The 21,251-nt window shown below is 44.6% G+C and overlaps 1 protein-coding gene across 5 annotated transcripts in view; it reads right to left on the reverse strand.

The window, feature by feature from the left end:
* Positions 1–1,557: 1,557 nt before the first annotated feature.
* LOC122565502 (small conductance calcium-activated potassium channel protein 2-like) overlaps positions 1,558–21,251 on the reverse strand; it is a 101,293-nt gene continuing 81,599 nt past the window's right edge. For 3 of the 5 annotated variants that reach the window (XM_043721541.1, XM_043721539.1, XM_043721543.1), the window contains 5 exons: positions 18,666–18,776; positions 16,892–17,019; positions 9,641–9,649; positions 4,711–4,780; positions 1,558–3,483 (listed from right to left, as the gene is read on the reverse strand). In XM_043721541.1, coding sequence (XP_043577476.1) covers positions 3,199–3,483; positions 4,711–4,780; positions 9,641–9,649; positions 16,892–17,019; positions 18,666–18,776 — 603 coding nt within the window. In that variant the 3' untranslated portion in view covers positions 1,558–3,198. The remainder of the gene's footprint in view (positions 3,484–4,710; positions 4,781–9,640; positions 9,650–16,891; positions 17,020–18,665; positions 18,777–21,251) is intronic. The other 2 variants (XM_043721542.1, XM_043721540.1) reach the window with 1 other exon arrangement.

A 21,251-nucleotide genomic window follows, 5' to 3' on the forward strand; every position in this document is an offset into this window, starting at 1 on the left:
TTAAGGAAGCATCAAATTAACCCAATCCCCTATTGGTTTACAATCGACATGTCAACAGGCCAATTTGAGTTTTGATTTGTTCACATTGAAATAATTGGCAGCTGGGTTGGAGACAATGGAGGTGGCAGCATGTTTGCACAAGGGGAGGGGTTGCTGAGAGGGTCAAAGGGCAGGTTGGGAGTTAGGGGCTGAAAGGTCAGTACAAGGTGAGGGGTCGGGGCAAGCAAAGGAAAAGGTCAGCATTATGGAAATTTTAGGCATGATTTGGAGATGCCGGTGTTGGACTGGGGTGTACAAAGTTAAAAATCACAGGGAGGAAGCGGTAGATTAGAGGCATGGAAGGCAGAGGCAGGGAGGAGGAGGGGGAATGAAGGGGTAGGCTGTTGGAAGGGTAGGGATGGGGAGATGGAGATAAGGCTATGGAAGCCAGAAATTGGGCAGAATGAGGTGGAGGAGGTAGGATAAGGGGCTGATACTTGTGAAGGGTGGGAAGGAGGATAGGTGGGAGTGGAGAAGGTGAAGGGTACAGTACAGGGAAGGGAAATGGGGTGTGGTAGAAGTTGGAAAGAATGGGACCAATGGTATAATTTTAATTTAACTTCAGTGTGAGTGGACAAGTGAGTGTTTTATGGGGTTTGTTGATGAGTGTAGTAATGGGTGGGTGGTGGGTAGGGGTTTGTAGGTGTATGTAATGGAGGTGGGGCTGGGAACTGGTTGTGAGGGATAGTGAACATTTCTCGAGTGGAGGAACTGGCTATTTTAAGCATGTCATTTGACCTGGAGCACAAACTTAATTTCTGTCTTTCTTTCGAACATTGATTTGGTACCTGTGGCAGAATGACCTACAACCGACCCTCTTCACTTGTGCTAAATTTAGATTTTCCTGAATAAAATGTTTTCTTTTAAAAAGTGACTGACTTTATAAAAAGCAATATTCTCCTTGTGCTCTCCCAGAGAATCTCTGAAATTATTCCTCCCAAAAGCCCCTGTCATTTGGGACAGTTCAGTCACCCAATAGGTCACCCACAAGCTGGTGACTTCCATTAAATTATGTTACTTTTCGCAATCACTGACTAGACCAGACCTTTGGCTGTCCTAAAGATGTCAACATGAAACATTTATTCTTGGGATGTGGGTCTCATTCTCCACAGCCCCCTGATGAAGGAGCAGCACTCCGAAAGCTAGTGCTTCCAATTAAACCTGTTGGACTATAACGTGGTGTTGTGTGATTTTTAACTTTGTCCACCCCAGTCCAACACCAGCATCGCTAAATCATACTTACTATTTTTTGATCTTATTAACATCTTGGGGTTCATAGATTCCTTACAGTGTAAAAACTGGCCATTTGGTCCACCAAGTCCACACTGACCCTTTGAGCAGCATCCCACCCAAACCTGTAACCCTGTATTTCTCATGGCTAATCCATTTAACCTGCACATCCCTGGGCACTCTGGGCAATTTAGTGTGGTGAATCCACTTAACCTGCCCATCTTTTGACTGTGGGAGAAAACCCACACATGCACTTGGAGAATGTGCAAACTTCACATAGTCACCCAAGGGTGGAATTGAAGCCAGGTCCCTGGCGCAGTGAGGCAGCAGTGCTAACCAATGAGCCACTACACCATCCTTGTGGGGTAAATGGCAAAATTCAGCAATATTTAAAAATCGACTTTGTCCAAGATAAACACATCATCAACGACCTGAACTCCAAACTGTGCCTAATGCCCAATCTCATTTCCTACTTTTCATCTGTCAATTGGGATGAAATCAGTTTGCAATAATAGCACACAGTGTAAAGCTGGGAATCAGACATGGTGTCAAATAGACTGTGACTTCACAGTCACCGAAGACCAGTTTCACCCCCAGCACATGCCAGTTGTGGGCAGGCAGTTGGTAATACTCCAAGTCACTATTCATGCATCACACCAAATCCTGTTCACCCATCCCCTCTACAGATCTGCATTCGCTGCTAGCTCAATAACACCTCAATGTTTAAATTCTCATCCTTATTTTCATATAACCCTAACTCCCTTTCTACGTAATCTCCTGAAGCTCACAACCCTCCAAGGTCTCTTCTCTCCTCAAATTGTGGCATCCTGCATCATCCTGATTTCCATCACTCCACCGTTAGCAGCTGTGCTTTCAGCTGCATGCTCCCTAAACTCTAATATTCCCTCCCCCAGCCTCTCCAGCTCTCTCTACTCTGTCCTGAGACTCTGCAAACCCTATGCCTTTGAGCAAACCTTTAACGACCTATCCTCATGAGGCTTGGTGTCAACTTTCATTTGGATCTCTCCAGTAAAGCATCTTGCTATATCTCACGACATTAAAGACATTATATTAATGAAAGTTGTTGCAAATCCAGCCTGTTGAGAGGCTGCAGGGGGTCACACCATCACAGCCCTATCCTGGTAGTTCCTCATCCTCCACAAGGCAGAGCTTGGTCATTGTTTCATGACTGGGGGGAGCAGTTTTGGATCACCATTACCCTCTGGCTGAAGGTCTGCTGAGGGAGACTTCAGTGCCCACTGCTGCTTTATCTCAGGCTACAACTTGGACATGGTCATGTAGTAAACAAGCACCATTCCAAGATTCTCTCTGACTATAGTGGGAACTACCAGAAGTACTTGAGCACAAGCTATTTGGGTGATGTAGAGACAGCATCGTGCTCACAGACTGTCTGTGTGGCCATTACCTGTTAACCAGCATTCACCCTGATAAAGAGAATCAATTCCTCAGCAGGAAGTGAGAAGTATTCCAGAGCCTGTGGAATAACAGGATCTTCCCACGATCCTTCTCTAATCTTTTCTCTATTGAATCGTGTAGCTTAATAGAGAATTAAACTATTTAATTCTCAGATAGTATCCTGAGCTGCAGACTGGGGTGATCTTGCTCAGAGAGTACAACACTCAATGCAGGTCACCAGAACTTGGCTGTATTAGTGGGTGGGTGGGAGGGGAGGGTTGGAAAAGACAATGCTTGAGGGAGATGGCTTCAACCTAGATATACTGGCCCCGAACCCCTTGGCAAAAGCCTAGGGAGCTGCTTTACCCTTTTAAATATTAATGGTAACCTGCAGCTTCACTCTGGTATCCTAAAACCAAACTTATAAATTAGAGATGGCTTTATAGAAAAAAGCTAACATTGTAAGCCATACAATGGCCAAGTGAGATCAGATCATCGACTTCTGAAAGGCCCCTAGCTACTGTCAGAAGATGTATGTGGTGCTGTCGATGGGGAGCGGCGCCTTCGGCTTGGCGTCCATGACTTCTCTGAGCTGTAAGTCACCGGTTTAAACCTGTGCATGTGAGTCTCAAAGAGGTCACGCTGCTGTTGGCCAACTGCCTGGGTGATCAGTGCCGGCAATGCCTGCAGGCTGACAGTTAGTGAGTCCAGTTTGGTCTCCAGCGTCACAATCCTTTTCTCCAAGTCTTCATTCTTCTCCTGCAGCTCCGACAGGATGTCGTACATCACGTTCTGTGTCTGTCAACAGGGAACACACACAAACAACGTCAAAGGGACACTGTGCATGGAACACGCTCAAGAAGATCCAGAGACCTTAGACCTTATGATTCCCAATGATCTCCTGTTCCACCCTCCCTGGGAGCATCCTCCACATCCGCCCAGATTCGATTTTATTGATTTGCCCCCTTTTGGGCCTTCTTTCTGACCCAGGAGCTTGACTGTAACTGCTTGGCCACTTCAGTAAAGAATCAAAAACATGGATGTGGGACTGGATTGACATACAGACACAGACTGGGCTTGAGAGCTAATTCTGTTCAAGACTGGTCATTGTTACTAGTCACCAACCCCTTCATTCTTTCAGGATGATAGGGGACCAATGAGACAGAGACCGAGGCATTTCCTCCAGAACATTCCATGTTTTGTCTAGATAGTGGAGATGTAAGCCGGTGACATGGGCTGGAAGAGTGAGGGTCTTTCCTCCTCTCTCAAAGGTACTGGACTGAACTAGATTGGGCTTCCCCTATTCCCCTCCATGGTGACACATCCCTGTGGATGAGCAGACACTGGGTGCTGACACCTTACCCTAACAAGGGAGGGGTCTCAGAACCAAAACCAATCCTGCCCTCATTCTCACAATCATTGCTAGTCAGCCCCTATCCCACTCGCTCCAACACTGCAGCAAGAAACGTGCAGAAATTCATCAGAAAGCCTGCACAATTTGTTTAACCCCTCACTGGAACAGAAACGTTCAGGCTTATTGTAACCTCTGTTATGTAGCACCCCCACAATCAGCTTCATCTCTGATCTGGGAGTTGAGCGCGATCAGTGACACTCACCCCAGCCTTGTAGACTAGGAACTGCTAACCTTTCAATTTGCCCCAATGTTGGAATTCAAGATTAATGTCCAGGAAACTGCTGAAAGCAACACGCACCAGAAAAATCATAGGAGCATTTAAAAAAAAGGTATGTATTGGATGATCAGATGTGGAAATGGAGGCTGCTAGACTGATAGGGAAGGTTCATGTAACCAGGTGTGACGAGTCTGTTTGCTTTTCAACTGGCTGTGGTCAGACGAGGGCACCATGGCGATGGGCATGTCAGCTGACCAATAGCAGGGGTTTGCGGGTGGAGATCCTGTGATGAAATCTCCAGGAATGGGCACATTCAGAGTTGGCTACTCCACAATTGTCCAAGATATTTGCTTGACTTCCCCCTATTTCTTGTGCAGTTCAGTGTGATACCAACCTTGGCCAGATCCACCAGTGTATTTGCTTGATCATTTAACTTCCTCTGCTCCATTTTAACACCTCTTAATCTGTGTGGGAAACGCAGCATTAATTTTACATCAAAAAACTCTCATTGTAGCCATGCAGAAATGACGAAAAGAAAACTACAGACACAGGCAGCAAGCAGCATCTGGCCCAGACACAAGCAGTTGAGAGCTAGTTGAGGATTTCATGATGTTTACCTTTCCTGAAAGATTGATTAACTGTTTCTATGCCTAGGATGTGGCATTAAAGTTTGAAGAGTTGGACAGTGTCCACTCTGCGCTCAACAACACAGGCGTCGGGGTCACAGAATGACCCACTATGACAAGAGATGATTGGGTGAGAAGTGAGAATCCTTTTAGACTGGGTCAGTTAGGGTAGGCTGTACATGTATTCGACAGCATCAGATCATGCGAGTTGATAAATTCAACATTCCTTCTATTCACACTTGATTTTCCTGGTGAACTGTCTACCCTCCTGTCTTTCCAATCAGAATTTGTAGTAAACTTGTAGTACTCAACTCAACCCAATTCCTATTGAGCCATACTAGTCTCAATACAAACACAGGAATTGCCCACTCAGATCATCTGCTCTGTGAGAAAGTTCCAGTTCCTCACCACCTTCCTCCCATCCCTTCTTCATCTCATTCCACCTTATCCTTCTATTTCTCCATCATGTTTATCCAGCTGCCCCTAAAATCTATCAATATTATTCACCTCAAACACTCCCTGTGTGGGGGAGGAGGGGGAACGAATGTCACACTCTCCCCACACTCTGGGTAAAGGGATGCTGTGTCCCCATCTGCTCTGATGGACTGCTCTGAAAGATCGATAACCTCATTATAACGAGGCTTTGCTGCCTTTGTTATTGAATCGATTCCAAGTGAATTTCCAGCATCAGCAAATACAACAAGAGATGACTTTGAAGATAACAGGACATGCAAATAAGCCTGTTCAAAATACACACCAAATCCTTGGCTCTGTGAAAGCCGCGCACACATTCTAAGTCTTTATGAACCCAATGGCATGGCCTCACTGCATTTGAATCTGGCATCATACTTTAGGAAGAATGTGAAGGAGGATTACTAGAATACAGCTGGGCCGAGGGAATTCAGGAACATTGAGAAACTGGGATTATTCTCCTTAAATCAATAAATCTTTAAGCACTGACGAAATCAAAGGAAATTGGGCTAGGATGGGATGGATGATCTTATTAAATGGCAGGGTAGCCTTGAGAGGCTGAATGGTCTATTCCTGCTTCTGTGTTCTAATCTTCTTGGAATAGAGTAGGTTAAGGAGAGATTTATTATTTCTGGGTCAAATAGTGCAAATTCCCTACCAACTCTATTGTCAACAGAGAAACTACAACGGTTCAAGAAGGCAGCCCTTCGCTATCACTACCTCAAAGGCAATAATTAGAGACCGGCAAGAAATGCCAATGTTTTTGTCAGCATCCACATCTCAGGGAGAAATATTGAAGGAAATGGACAGCTAAGCATTCAATGTACATGCCAAGAATATCATTTTTTTTATCTTTAAGACAGAGGGAAGTCTTTTAATGGGGTTCTTATCTTACATATGTTCTCCAAAAACTTTCAATAATGGCAAGGCGAGTACACCACTGGAAAATGTAAACAGCTTAGAAAACATTAAGAACAATCTGGACCGTCTCATTTCCCTCGTGCCATCCGGTTTGCATTTGGTGTTTTGCTGCTGGTTTTTGAAACAGGTCATTCAGAAATTTCTAAAGTACAAACTTGACAAACTCTGTGTTTTTCTGAAACCTTCCTCGTCAGACCTGAGACAAGACTGACGGGTAATCTTTGAGGTTCCCAACGCATTTTCCTGATCAATATATCACAACTTTGCACTCTGTTCCTTCCCTCACCTGGTGACCCCAACCAGATCCTGGTTTTTCTTTTCTCTAATTTAACAAAAACTGGAAACTTCTTGCTGGAATCATGAATTTCCTGTTTCAGTCTCACAGTAATCTCCTGTAGTGGCACGGGCTAACTTCCTCTTTTATGTAAGTAATGGAAAATTATTATGTGCTAGTAAAGTCTAGATCATACAAGATGTATTCTAAATGTTTTATTGAGGAGCTGAAGGGATATTTGATTAAGTTGAACTATACTGTATAAGAAAAAGCAGCACCTCACCATGTTTCTTAAAGACCTATCCAATTACCCGTGGAGTGAGTACATGAGGGGCAGTGTGGATAGTGTCAATGGTCCGTTGTAATGTCCCACTGAGTGTGATGGACAGTAACATTGGACAGACATTCCATCTGACCTCATTGTCTTCGGCTTAGTGGGTTCTGTGAAAGTTTCCTTCCTCATTTCTCGATTTATCAATCTTTGCTCTTTCAGCTACTTATCCATATACATTTGGTACAGAACTTAAACATTGCTAAAAAGATACATAAAATCAAAGGTTCTTGTCTTATCAAAATGTGGATTTAAGAAGGCATAAAGGTAACACCAATTTATATAGCATGAGAACAGGATGCTGATTGGTTAGACCATAGTTGGCATGATGACACAGAAGGCATTAACTGTATCTTAACTCATTAATCTCAAATCAGGCAGATGGATTTTGATTAGTCAGGACATTGCCATGGGGAAGGCAGTAGGGATAGGCAGTCTCCATAACCCTTCCTCATTGAAAAGGGTGTGTGAACAAATTTATTTTACCTACAAAGAACAGGGCCCTGTATGTGAATATATGCAGCCTCTAGCACACACAAATGAATCACATGGTGAGTCTGAGCACTAATCTTCAACTGATTTCTGGTGTATGTCTTCAGCACAGTCAGGATTATTGAGTCAATGCTGTCCAGTAGCAGCAGCACATCTGCATTCCTGCTATGCTGCCCATGACAACACCCTGACCAATCAGATCTATCAGCCCAGCATGATTTTAATCAGCTACAATTGACAGTTAACAGTTCCTGCCTTGTCACCATGCCAACCAAGATCCCACCAATCAGCACCTTCTCATACTGTGTAAATTGGTATTCCTTCTCAATGTTTAATTGATTGTATGCCAGTTCTGATGAACACAATGCAAAAAAGATTGTGTTTGTGCCTCTTTTCAACAAAGGTTAATGAGTTGAATTCCTGCAGGTTTCCCATGGGAAGTCTCCCTCTAACCTGTGCTTTCTGGAACAGGTGGGGGATGCAGAGGGGAGTGGTGAGGTGAGTGAAGCTATCCAAGAGACACATGTGCCAGGACCTCCATATCGGAGGATGTACTGGATCAAGCAAAAACAACAGATGTCTGCTGGGAATGTGACAGGAGCTTCCTTGTGGCTGCAGAACTTCAGAAACTGACCTCCCCCTCCCCTAGCCACGATGAGCTTGTATCTTGTCAATTTGCTCTCACTTGAAATGACCCATTTTTTCCCTTTCACTTGTTAAATTTATATCCACTTTACATCTGCTTTTCTCTTTTGCTTTGGGTTTCTACATCAGCTGCTCTCTTGGTCCTCCTCTGCTTATCAAAAGTTTAAGAAAAGTTTCCAACACCATTTAATTCCAAAGAAGAGTCATATCGGACTCGAAATAGTAACTCTGTTTCTCTCTCACAGATGCTGCCAGACCTGCTGAGTTTCTCCAACACTTTCTGAGGAGGTTAGGCCTGGTTAATGGACGTACCCACTGTACCTTTCTAGAAGAGTCCCTCACAGGGATAATGGGAGAAGTGTCTGTGTGTGGAACATGGACTGAGGTGTCGGTTTGGAAGATGAAAACTCAGATTAATTCAGGTCACAGCTCTAAGAAGACTCAGATTCTGACTGTGCTATCTCTGCTAATTGTATACGTACACGTTGGGCAGTGAGAGAGAGGTCTCTGTCAAATTAAAACACCACTTTCCCAGTGTTTTGCAAGATTAAGTGTTAGCCTGCTCTGTCCTGATAAAGAATTGCTTAAAAATGGAAATTTACTATAGAGCACAGGGCTCCCATTTACACCCTGGGATCCTTAGTCACTCAGGGACATTGATGCTAAGACTATCCAATTTCCAGATGAAGAGAATTACAGATTATACAATTCCAGTATGGTACAGGCTGTTCACCCATTACACTCATTCAAACTGTTCCCTCCAATCCCAATCTCTCAAACTCCTTTGTACATTTCAAATTCATGGTTAAAATTGGAAACAAAGTGTCTTGCTTAGACTGAAGATCAATGGGATTTCAGTGCCTGGGAACATCGATAATGCTCAGTTACGATGCACTTACCTTCCATATTAATGACTATTGAGAGTTTATCATCAGTGCTGAGTGTGACTGAATGGCTGTCTGTGAAATGGACTGCTCACCACTTGGTTCACCCTTTAATTAAGGAGCTGAGTTCAAACTGAAAAACCTTAAAGCAGAGGGGAGACCTAATGGAATAGGGTGTCGGAGTGACTGGGATTCAGAACTGGGAACATAAAGTTTGGCAAAGTCAATATCAAAAATTACCCCTTTCCACCACTACTCCATCGGAGAGATATCATTGGAAATGCACCCCTGTCCTCAGGCCTGTAGGAACCATGTCTGAGTTAGTATGGTTGTACCACAGACCATCTCATTGGGTACTCTCTGCCTCCCTCCCCTGTCCAAGATTGTAGTTCCCATTTCCCTTTCATTTCTTTGAATTCAATTTAAAACTTTCAGTTTTCCTTCAGGTTTGGATTTAGTCAGGAACAAGTTGGTATTTCTGAGGAACTTGGTTTTTCCCCAAGGCAGAGCCACTAACCATTGAATATGGTCCAACTAAGAGGGACCGAGGAATGGTGACGTTACGGCCATAGCTCTCTGACTGGTTCCTACAGCCCACCTACCACACACAGGCTCCTAAACATCGCACCCCATCCCCACGCAAAAGGAAAGGGAAGATTATAAAATCAAACACAACTTACTTCTGGCCTCTGCATTGAGTTAGCGAAACAGAACAGAAAAAAAAAGGACAAAAACACATCACAGAATTAATACGATAAGACACAGGGATAAAGGAACATACAACAAATAACAATTATCCAACCCCTCTCACACGAATCTTTCAGCCTCTGAGTTTGAAGCTTCTTAACCTTGCGCAATCAAAGGGAGACCAGGTTCTCCAATGATGTGGGGAGGGAACAGGAAAGGCCTGTACTAGACTGGAGCTTGGGTTGTGAGCCTTGGTTAGGGTGTTGCACAAGAGGATGGACTGAAATGCAAAGTACAGACATCCTAAGGGTTCCCCTACCCTCCAACTCAGGACCCTGTTTTTACTGAACACTCTATTCAATGTACTGGTGCTGACAATATGGGAGCCAAAGCACCAATTTCATTAGCACTTTTCTTGTACACTCTGTGGCTGTAGCACATGAAGAGTAAGTCAGTTGTATTAACCGTAGCTCAGTAGCCAGTACCCTTACCTCAGAGTGAGATGTTCAGGAGCTCACATCGTACTTGAGAAAACTGAGTAGACAGTGCAGTCTGACACTCCATTAGATTTGAAGTGTGTCCCCTCCTGGGTAGATATTAACTACTCCAGAGTATACAGGTATTTGGAAGAAATATTGGTGTCCTGGGCCAATACTTATCTCTCAACCAGCATCGTTTAAAACCTGGTCTGGTTTTTATCACATTATCACATTGAGGTGGTACGGTGGCTCAGTGATTAGCACTGCTGCCTCACAGCACCATCTCTCAGGTTAGATTCCCGCCTCAGGCGACTGTCTGTGTGGAGTTTGTACATTCTCCCCGTGTCTGCGTGGGTTTCCTCCGGGTGCTCCGGTTTCCACCCACATTCCAAAGATGTGCAGGTAGGTGAATTGGCCATGCTAAGTTGCCTATAATGTTAGGTGCATTAGTCAAGGGTGAATGTAGGGGAAATGGGTCTGGGTTGGTTGCTCTTTGGAGGGTCGGTGTGGACTTGTTGGGCCAAAGGGCCTGTTTCCACACTGTAGGGAATCTCATCTAATCATTACTTCTGTGGGAGCAATGTTTTGCATATTTTCTGGAATTTCTTTTATTGGATGTAGCCATCACTGGGAAAGCCAGGACTTGCTGTCCAGCCTGTTACTTCCAGGAATTACTCCATTGACTGTAAATTACTTTGGGCCATTCCAAGGTTTTGAAAGGCACCATACAAATGCAAGTTACTTATCTTGGTGTACTGAATATGAAATAATGCTGGGACATTATAGTAGTCAGCAACATGATTTAGCAAATGTCAGTTGTTGATAACAAATTGATCCCAAATAAAGGACACCAGGTTAGAATCGTACTGAAGTGTTTCATGTAAGGTAGAGGTGAACCTGACCCTTGACCCCTGACCCAAGCTATCAGCACACTGTAGCCAATAATGACCCAGCAGAATAAAAGATCCTGTCTAAAGATGTGTACACCTTGTGTCTTTCACTGTGTCTCACACCTGCACACACACATGGGTGCTGGGGAAAAAATAAGCACTACCGCAGTTAGGCGGGAGTGTGGGGGTAATATGGAAAAAATCTTTTAAAATAAAAGATCCTGTCATTCCTCTCTGAGCAACTGGAAAGGGCTCATACCCTGCAGGTTTCTAATGGTTATTGGAGACTAGTGGTTTGGGTATGTAAAAATAAACACTCCTTGCACTTGGCTCAGTTTGCTAAATCCCACGGCAGAGATACTGACTCCTGGAATATGAAGCCTTCAGTAGTGTGGTGGTCACTAGCATACCTTAGCTGCTTTGTTCTTACAGTGGGAGATGATCAGTGTATAGGGGCATGTTGCTGACGATTAAGTCTGTGTTTTTACAGACACATAGTACAGCAGGCCTCAGACAGGCCTGGAGAAGGGGTTACTCACTCAACTCAATCCAGGTCTTGGCTCAATAGATATGGAGTTGGAAAAACACAACAGGCAAGACAGCATTGAGGAGCAGGAAAGTCAACATTTGGGTCCAAAACCCGTCAGCAGGACTGGGGAAGGGTTTTGCCCCGAAGCTTTGACTTTCCTGCTGCTCAGGTCTTGTCTGACCTGCTGTGCTTTTCCAGCTTCACATCGATTGACTCTGACATCCAGCATCTGCGGCCCTTACTGTCTCCAGACCTTATCCCCTCGGCTGGAGTTACCAACTCTGTCTGGTCATATTCCAGGAGGTCCATCACGCGACTGCCAACTGCCCAGCCCTGCACCCCCTCTATTAGCTGTACAACACTGCCATCCTTCTAGCACCTGCCTTTCCATAGCGAATGAAAAATGAACAGATCTTGGCTGCTGATTGACGAATCTAACTGTTGGTCAAATAGCCACTTAGTTGCATTTCCAACATGTTTTTCCAGCTAATGACACTGTTTAAAGAAAAGGGAAAAACACAATTGTTTTAACGCCATAGTTTTTCTCCCAGGGATTTGCTTGCTGCAGTGTTCTGGAGTTGAGTCTTTACTTTGTGGGACTCCAGGGGACTCCTGCCTGTTGTAAACAATAACACCACAAGCTCCAGTTATTGTCGGCAATATTAAGGCTCATTAAGGAGATAAAGTCTCAAATCAGATTGATTGACCAAAGCCTAGAAGGTGAAGACTCTTGGCAATATTTTGATATTTGTTTAAAAAGCATAATTGATTTCTAAAAAGATATCATGTGACAGGGGCCTTGTCATTGTGGCAACAGAGCAGTGATACAACATAACAGAGGAAAGGGAACTTAAAATAAATGGCAGGTTAGTTTAGCTGGTAATCTGGTTACTAAATAAGCTTCAATCAATAACTTTCAAGACTTTGAAATCACTGGGAAAAAGTAGTATTTAAATAAGTCCAACCTTTGACATTAACATGACAGTGATGTGTGGGTCCACAGAACAGACTTTCCTGCAGTTAATGTATAGGTTTAATATTTACAGCGTCTTATCACTAAACCAATTCAAATTAGAGTTTCATTGATTACTACGTGTGAGTGGATTATCTGTTAAACTTTATTCAGAGAGCTGATATGATGTTGTGGGTACAATTCATCACAGAACACCCAAATGCATCAACTGGTGGTCGGAATGTTTTACATTGAGCTCCCAGAGGAACCTGTCCATGCATATTATTTAATGCTCATCTCCCTCGTCCAGAAGCACTTGAATTCAGCAGATCCTGTGCTTCTGAACATCATCAGTGGGCACAAAGCAGGAAATTGCTCCCTGTCTTTAATCACAGGATCATATGCATTGGAGATTGTTTGGTTTCCAACTTCCCTGCTCAGTGTTTTAACAAGGTGTGTGCTACTTCACTGTATTCCCATGTCCCGCTGCACTGGCACTCAGAGAACTGTTGTATTTCAAGCAATTAGTAACATGATGATGCACAGTTCTATTCTTTGAATGTCTACCTAGTGGGAATTTGCTTGAAATTACTTCACAACTTCTCACTTCAGATCCTTAACCCGAGAAGACTGTTATTGCCTCAGTCTGACCTAGATTCAATGCCAGATTCAATGTGGTTGGTCGTGTTAGTGCTTAGCATATTGCCCTAGAACCAGCCTCCTCCTGGGAATCCTGGCAATAGCATGTGCTAATAACACCAAATACCGTTAACTATCCAGTCCAACAATGTATAATCTTGAAAGTTTAACTCATGTTAATCCTCAGGAATGAAGTTCACTTGAATTATGCCTTTGAGTCAATATTTCTGACTCTCAAATTCCTTTCATATTCCAACAAAGCCAGAGATGTCATTCCAAATGTTCAAATTGTCGAACATACAGATGATATTGAGAAGGATTCAATGCAGTTAGAATGGAAATGAACTAGATGCAACTAGAATGGTACACAATATGTGGAATGTCAGAAGACTGGATAAGAGAGTGAAAAGGGGGAAAAAACCAGGTAACATTTGAAGAATTAACTGAAGGAACAGAATTAATATCCTCATGATAATGCACTGCTTGGGATTATTCTGAATATTAATCCTATTCCATTTCACTTCCTGCCTAACTTGCTTGGGACATTAACTTAGAATTTCAAATGGTTGTTTTTTGACATTTTTATAATGAGATCTATAATCAAGTCAGAGTGAGAAAAGCTTGAAAAAAATTAGAACTGGTTGAAAGTTTAGATTAAAGTGGACATAAAGCTATTCTAGAGATATATGTGCAGCATGGGCCCAATCACTAACTCAATCCATCTAGTTACATCACTACAGGTTCCAATTACTCTTGAGGACTTGATGCCACAATCTGGTTTGACACTCTAGTGCAGAGAGAGTGCTGCTGTGTCACAGGTGCCATTTATAAAAGACATTAAACTGAGACCCCTGAATCTGGAGGATTGGTGCTTCAGATTAATGAGAAAGAGCCCACGGTGTTTGTGTGACAGTCAGGTGCTCTCCTTGTGTCCTGGCCAAAGGTTCTTTCCACTCCGTTAAGCAACAGCAGTTACAACAGTTCCCTTGCCCACTTTTAAAGTACTCCTTCTTGTTTGTAAATCCCTCCATAGTATTACCTCTCCCTACCTCTACATCCTCTTCCAGCCCTAAAATCTCCAAGATCTCTGCACTCCCTCATATCTGGCCCTCTTGCTCATTCCTGGTTTCCGTTGTACCCTCATTGATGGCTGTGCCTTGAGCTGATTGGGTCCTAAACTTTAGAGTTCCCTCCTGAAACCTCTCCACCTTAAAACCTCTCAAAGACTACCTCTTTGGCCAAGTTTTTGTTCACCTGTCCAAATGTCTGGTGTCAGATTTTGTCTGGTCACATTTGTGAGAAACGTTCTGGAAAATTTCTATTTCATGAAAGGCGCAGTATAAATACACATGTCCTCGTTGTGATGTTTGATGGAGGCTAGTGGAACTGGCCTCTGCTTCAAGCATTTTCTATCTTGCTTTGAGATCATTATTTTCTTTGCTAAGAAAGTTCTTTATTTTGATTGGAACAGTTTGCTCAAGATGTGAACTTAGCTCTCCTTGTGAAATTGCCACTTGCTGGAGTGCATTGAAATACTGAAATACCATCTGATAGCTTTCCTATGCTTGGGACCAGCATGTGTACTTGTGCAAACCTCTGCTGGGAATTAGCCTGAGGATAGTTGTTTAGCTGTGGTATAGCTTTGAGCTCAAGGCACCAGTAAAGTGATTTCCAACTGAGATCAATTCTGCTGATGTAGAATGTGAAAAATGGATTTTATCCAAAAGCGCAATGATTTATTTCTGAATATCTTAACAATTAACAACACACAAGAAGCATGATACCATTCAGGACAAAGCAGCCCATTTCATTGACACCCCTTTTATCATCTTCAACTGCTGACGCTCAGTAGCAGCAGTGTGTACCATCAACAAGATGCACTGCAGGAATTCACCAAAGATTCTCAGACAGCACCTACCAAACCCACCTCCACTTCCATCTGAAGGACAAGGGCAGTAGGTACATGGGAACACCACCTCCTGAAAGTTCCCCTCCAAGCCACTCACAATCCTGACTCTCTGAGCCAGGAGGCCTGGGTACAAGTCCCACCTGCTCCAGATGTGTGTCATAATATTTTCTAATCATTCTTATCAGAGTATTTACCAAGGAATGGTTGAATCGACAGCCCATTGTGCCTTTGTTACACCTGCAAGATTACCCCAGATTCTCAACATGTCCTCAATTTCTTCAACTCTCTCAGACAAAACACAGCCAGGCAGGAACCACCAGCTGATCTACTCAACCACTCACACTCCATGAGCAACAGGAACATGGAGACTAGCACACTCTGCTCAATCCCCCAGCCTCAATGTTCTTGGACATATCTGGTCAGGACCAGGAGATTTATCCACCTTAATACTTCTAATACACCCAACATATCCTCTACTAACAGCTAACGATCCGTATCCATGAACACCAACTAGCCACGAAACGACACGACCAGCTATCCTTAGTAGCCACACACGCAGATGACAAGCAACATGAATTCGACTGGGACAACACTACCATTATAGGGCAAGCCAAACAGAGAACAGCCAGGGAATTCCTAGAGGCATGGCACTCATCCACAGACTCTATCAACAAACACATTGACCTGGACCCAATATACCGGCCACTACAGCGGACAGCTGGAACTGACAACCGTTCTATGTAATGTTCTCTCTCCCATCAAACTAACTGTGGCCAATTTCATCTTCCCAACCCCAACTGGTCCAAGTGGCTTTCCTGTGTAGCCCCCCACCCCCCCCCACCAACTTCTGAGGCCCATCAGCTGCCTGTCCGGAGGCTCCTCCTGCAGTTGGTTTTTGTCACACAGACAATTGAGCTGTCAATCTGACCAGCTGCCAGCCAGGAAGACTCAAAAAAAAGTGATATCAAGGTCTTATTTTGTCAACGTCCTCTGCCATTTCTGGCCTCCCTGCAGTACCCTTTCCCCCTTCAATCGCACCCTCTTACATGAGCCCCTGATAATAGTAGACCATGCTGTCTCCAACCTGTTCTCTGGTTCCACTGCCAAGGGCACTAGAACCAGCATTTAGAGTCATAGTGCTCCGCACACACTCAGGTGGCTATTGACAGGAGGGTCAGACAGAAGGAAGTGCTGGGTGTTACCTGAAGGAATTCAGCTATCCCTTCTACAGCATGGCCACTCATGAAACTTAAAATCAGAAGAGGTATTTAAACATTTTGCAGTAAATTCATTCAATGGACAGACAGCAATGAAACAACACACAAATACACAGAAGGTCAGATACAGGGATCTGGAATCTGCCCTTGCTGTTATTGATATGAAAAGACAAAATAAGAAAACGAAAAAATTGAACCAGATGAGAGGAATAATACTGGCTGTGAATTTTAAAAGTGAATTCTGAGGGGAGAGTGAATGGAATGTTATTAATCAGTGAATGCAGATCAATAACATATGAAAGGGATTTTAAATTTGAATACAGGGCTGTGTGGGAGTTATAATCATAAGTGAATGGATAGACAACCACTTTAGGAGTTCAAACCACAGCCAGACTGAAGAGTGGGGTGACCTTCCAGAGGAACCTTCTAGAATCCAATTTCCAAAATCTCCATTCATGGGAAAATTGCACAGAAGAGGTCCCCAGAAACTGTACAAAACTTTGAGGAGACAACTGATGAAGGGCAATCCGGAGAGCCGGGGCACACACTCAGTGTCTGAGATGTTTAAGTCTGAATAAAACAAGTCAGTGAAGATATCATGGAGGGAACCTCAGAGGCAGGCTACTCACTGATGAATGGCTTGAAGAAATTTCCGTTGGTGTTTACGGACTTTGGCGTGGTCAATCTTCTTTACCAGTTTGGTGTGTTTGTAAATCAGCCACGTTTCCCTGAGTACATTGGCAGCAGTGTTTTTTACCTGAAAGAAATGAACTGGAAATCAGAGGCAGGTTTTGGAAAGCCAGGCACCCTTGAGTTATTTTTGTACCATGGGGTCAATTTGTTTCGGATTACAGCCCTTTGATTTTATTGTATGGTGACTTGTTACTGGCTGGCACAGGAAGATTCAAGTTGTGAGGCAGTCATTCAGCTTAATAGGAATGTTGGTACACATTCCATATGCCCTCTCGAATTTCCTCCCTCCTGTTCCAAGTTATTAACTGTCAAAGGCAGCCCTATTGTCCAGGACAGAGGGTTACAACAAGGTCAAGTAACTGGGCCCAAGACTTTTGGGGGCTTGCTGTTCTCAGGCCAGAGACCAGGGGCTTGCAGTCAATCATCTCTGCCCTTGGCCCTGGTCAGCCATGCTTCAGTGAGTAACCTCTTGGTTCAAACTCCACAACAAAAGTTAAAGCACAAGTTCCAGGCAGACATTCCTGATGGCAGCGCTGTGGGAGCACCACACTGTCGGAGTGTCAGTGCTGAGGGAGCACCGCACTGTCGGAGGGTCAGTGCTGAGGGAATGCCGCACTCTCAGAGGGTTAGTGCTGAGGTAACGCCGCACTGTCGGAGGGTCAGTGCTGAGGGAGTGCCACACTGTCGGAGGGTCAGTGTGAGGGAGCACCGCACTGTCGGAGTGTCATTGCTGAGGGAACGCTACACTGTCGGAGTGTCAGTGCTGAGGGAACGTGCACTGTCGGAGGGTCAGTGCTGAGGGAGAATCACACTGTTGGTGGGTCAGTGCTGAGGGTGCACTGCACTGTCGGAGTGTCAGTGCTGAGGGAGTGCCGCACTGTTGGAGGATCAGTGCTGAGGGAGCACCGCACTGTCAGAGGGTCAGTGCTGAGGGAGTACCGCACTGTTGGAGGATCAGTGCTGAGGGAGTGCCGCACTGTTGGAGGATCAGTGCTGAGGGAGCGCCGCACTGTTAGAGGGTCAGTGCTGAGGGAGTGCTGCACTGTCGGAGGGTCAGTGCTGAGGGAGCACAGAACTGTTGGAGGGTCAGTACTGAGGGAGTGCTGCACTGTCAGAGGGTCAGTGCTGAGGGAGCACAGCACTGTCGGATGGTCAGTGGTGAGGGAGTGCCACATTGGGCATGTTGTATTGAATAAGACATTAAAATGAGACCCTGACTGTAGTAGGAGTGAAAGATCTCATAGTCACTAGTTTGAGGATGAGCTGGAGCTCCTAATCAGTGTTCCTCCCTCAACGAAAGTTAATGAAAATAAATGATGTGGTTGTTGATCAAAGTGCAGTTTATTGGAGCTTGCTGTGTGCAAATTGGCCGCTGCACTTCTCACATCACAGCAGAGATCACACATCAAAAGAAATGGTTACAATACAGTTTAGGATTTCCTAAGGATGTAACAAGGTGCTACTGCTACGCAAATCCTTTCTTTCTCTTGTTCCTTCAGATCAAGGTAAAGGACGATTAGCTACGATTCCGCTCCGTGTTGGTCCTGTCCAACAGTGTGGTGTGTTGTGTTGAGTCTCGCTCCCTCTGAAGCCCATTATTAGATGGTGGGGGTAGGAAACAGGCAGGCGATTGAGGTCAGATCAGAAGCACCATTTAACCGGACACATGGGTCCAGGCCCTCTCCTCGCACAGTTCTGACGAGCTCTCACCCGCTTTGTTAGCTGCGTGTCCATCATGAAGTTATGCACGTGTTTCTCGGCTTTGGTAAGTTCTAGCTTTCGTGCGACCACAGCCACCACAAGCGCCGTGCACCCAGCTCCCTTCAAAAGAATCAAAATTACAATACACAAATATACAAGTAAACAAACATATTCCCCACTGCCCGAGAGAATCACTGACACTGCTGGATCACCTCCACCAATCAGAGGTTCATAACAAACAAGAAAGCAGGAGAAAATGTATGAGCTGTTGATGGCATTAAAAAAGCCTGTTTTCATTTATTTCCATGTAATTCCTTTATTTATTGATTGCACCTTCAAGCCATTTTACATATGTTAAGACAGTGGCTATATCTCAAAATCTTTTTCTTTGGCTGTAAAATGCTTTGAAATGGCCGAAGATCCTGAAAGGTGCTATAGAAATGTAACTCCTTCTCTCCTTATAATCTTTAACTCTTTCCCCAACAGCCAAGAAAATCCAGTTGGGTAACAAATAGTTTGCTTGCATTTCTGATTTGTCTCTGTCGGTGAGACACTGTGGGGACGCTCAGGGCAGGTAGGAGTACGTACAGATGTATGAGTCATGAGCAGGAAGAGGCCATTCGGCCCCTTGAAGCTGCTCTGCCATTCAGTAAGATCACGGCCAATCTCCATGAGAGAATGAGTTGGTTGGATGTGCATGGATCATTCTGAAAATGTCCAATCAGATTTGATGATTTTTAAAGTCAGCGGGTGGTCACAAGATGCAGCCCAGGATTGGATGATAGTGAGTCTGGTGCTTGGTTTTGACCTTGCTCAATTGAACCCAATGGAAATTGAATCAGGAAGGAGTAAACCAGAGTTGTTGATTGCACAGTACCCCAAAGCAAGTTTCATCCCCAGTGAAGAGCAGATTGACAGTTGCAATTAACCGACTGCTGCTGTCTGAATAACCAAGTCAAGATGGTCATTACCCCTGGGGGTTGTGCTTGTTTTGTTTGTTCTAACCGCCACCATATCCTCCTCCACGCTCTGCTTTATTTCTATCGCCCTGTGTTCTGTTCTGTTCTCTGCATCATTCATTCTGAAAGTCGCATCAAATCCTGCATCTCAGTGTTCACACTGGCTGACATTGATTTAACTTCAACAACTCTCTTAGAGATGTACAGCATGGACACAGAACCTTCGGTCCAACCCATCCACGCTGACCAGATATCCCAACCCAATCACGTCCCATTTGCCAGCACCCGGCCCATATCCCTCCAAACCCTTCCTATTCATATACCCATCCAGATGCCTTTTAAATGTTGTAATTGTACCAGCCTCCACCACTTCCCCGGCAGCTCATTCCACACACGCACCACCCTCTGCGTGAAAAAGTTACTCCTCGGATCACTTTTAAATCTTTTCCCTCTCACCCTAAACCTATGCCCTTTAGTTTTTTGACTGCCCTACCCTGGAAAAAATACCTTGTCTATTTATCCTATCCATGCCCCTCACGATTTTATAAACCTCTATAAGGTCACCCCTCAGCCTCTGACACTCCAGGGAAAACAACACCGGCCCTGCTCAACCTCTCCCTAAAGCTCAAACCCTTCATTCTCAGCAACATCATTGTAAACCTTTTCTGCACCATCTCAAGTTTAACAACATCCTTCCATTAGCAGGGTGACCAGAATTGTACGCAGCAGTCTAAAGTGGCCTCAGCAACATCCTGTACAGATGCAACATGGCCTCCCAACTCCTGCACTCAATCCTAGAACAAACAAAACAGCTATGAAATGCACTTATGAAGAAATGCTGTTCATGATGCCAGTACAAAGCTGACTGATCTGCTCCAGTAACTTTCCTTGACTAGTTTACCTCTTCAAATGGAGAGGATTCATTTAGACAGGAGCAGTGGGGGATGAGGAAGTAAGGTGAGGAGCTTTGGTGGCCGTTGCACTGAGAAAAGAGGTCTGCTGGAGGTGGAACTATGTGGGTTTGCTGCTAAACTGACTGCAGAAGGCCAAGTAAATCATCCGTTCTGTCAAATGATCTTGTAGGTCAGGAGATGGAGTTGGCACACAGGCCCAGAGCAAAGTGGTCGGTGTGGGAGAGCCATCATACTCTGGCCAGACCATGGGGCTGCTGTTTGATTACAGAGCAATGACTAGAGGTGCTTTAACCTGAGGGAGACCATGCCTCAGGCGAGGAGAGGGGGAGAGAAGGAGAATCCTCAGGTGGTGTGGGAATTGAACCGATCCTGCTGGTGTCACTCTCTGTCACATCCAGCAATCTGAGGAGTACGGCCAGGGTGAGGACAGATATAAACTGCAAGATGTTCATCATAATGTTGCCTCTTGAAGAAATCATGCAAGCACCAAGCTACCTGAATTGGATTTATGTTTATCAATCATTCACAACATGGCATGTAAAAGAGGAATTTAGATTAATACCAAACAAGATGTCTTTTCATAAATCAACTCCATTAACCATCTCTTTCGTCAATCCATTCTCCCTCTCCCCACCTCCCACCTCCCTCCTCATACCCCCCTCAATCCCATCTCCCACCTCCCTCCCCTCACCCACCTCAATCCCATCTCCCACCTCCCTCCC

Source organism: Chiloscyllium plagiosum, chromosome 31 (assembly GCF_004010195.1).
Source record: "Chiloscyllium plagiosum isolate BGI_BamShark_2017 chromosome 31, ASM401019v2, whole genome shotgun sequence".
Classification (NCBI taxonomy): domain Eukaryota; kingdom Metazoa; phylum Chordata; class Chondrichthyes; order Orectolobiformes; family Hemiscylliidae; genus Chiloscyllium; species Chiloscyllium plagiosum.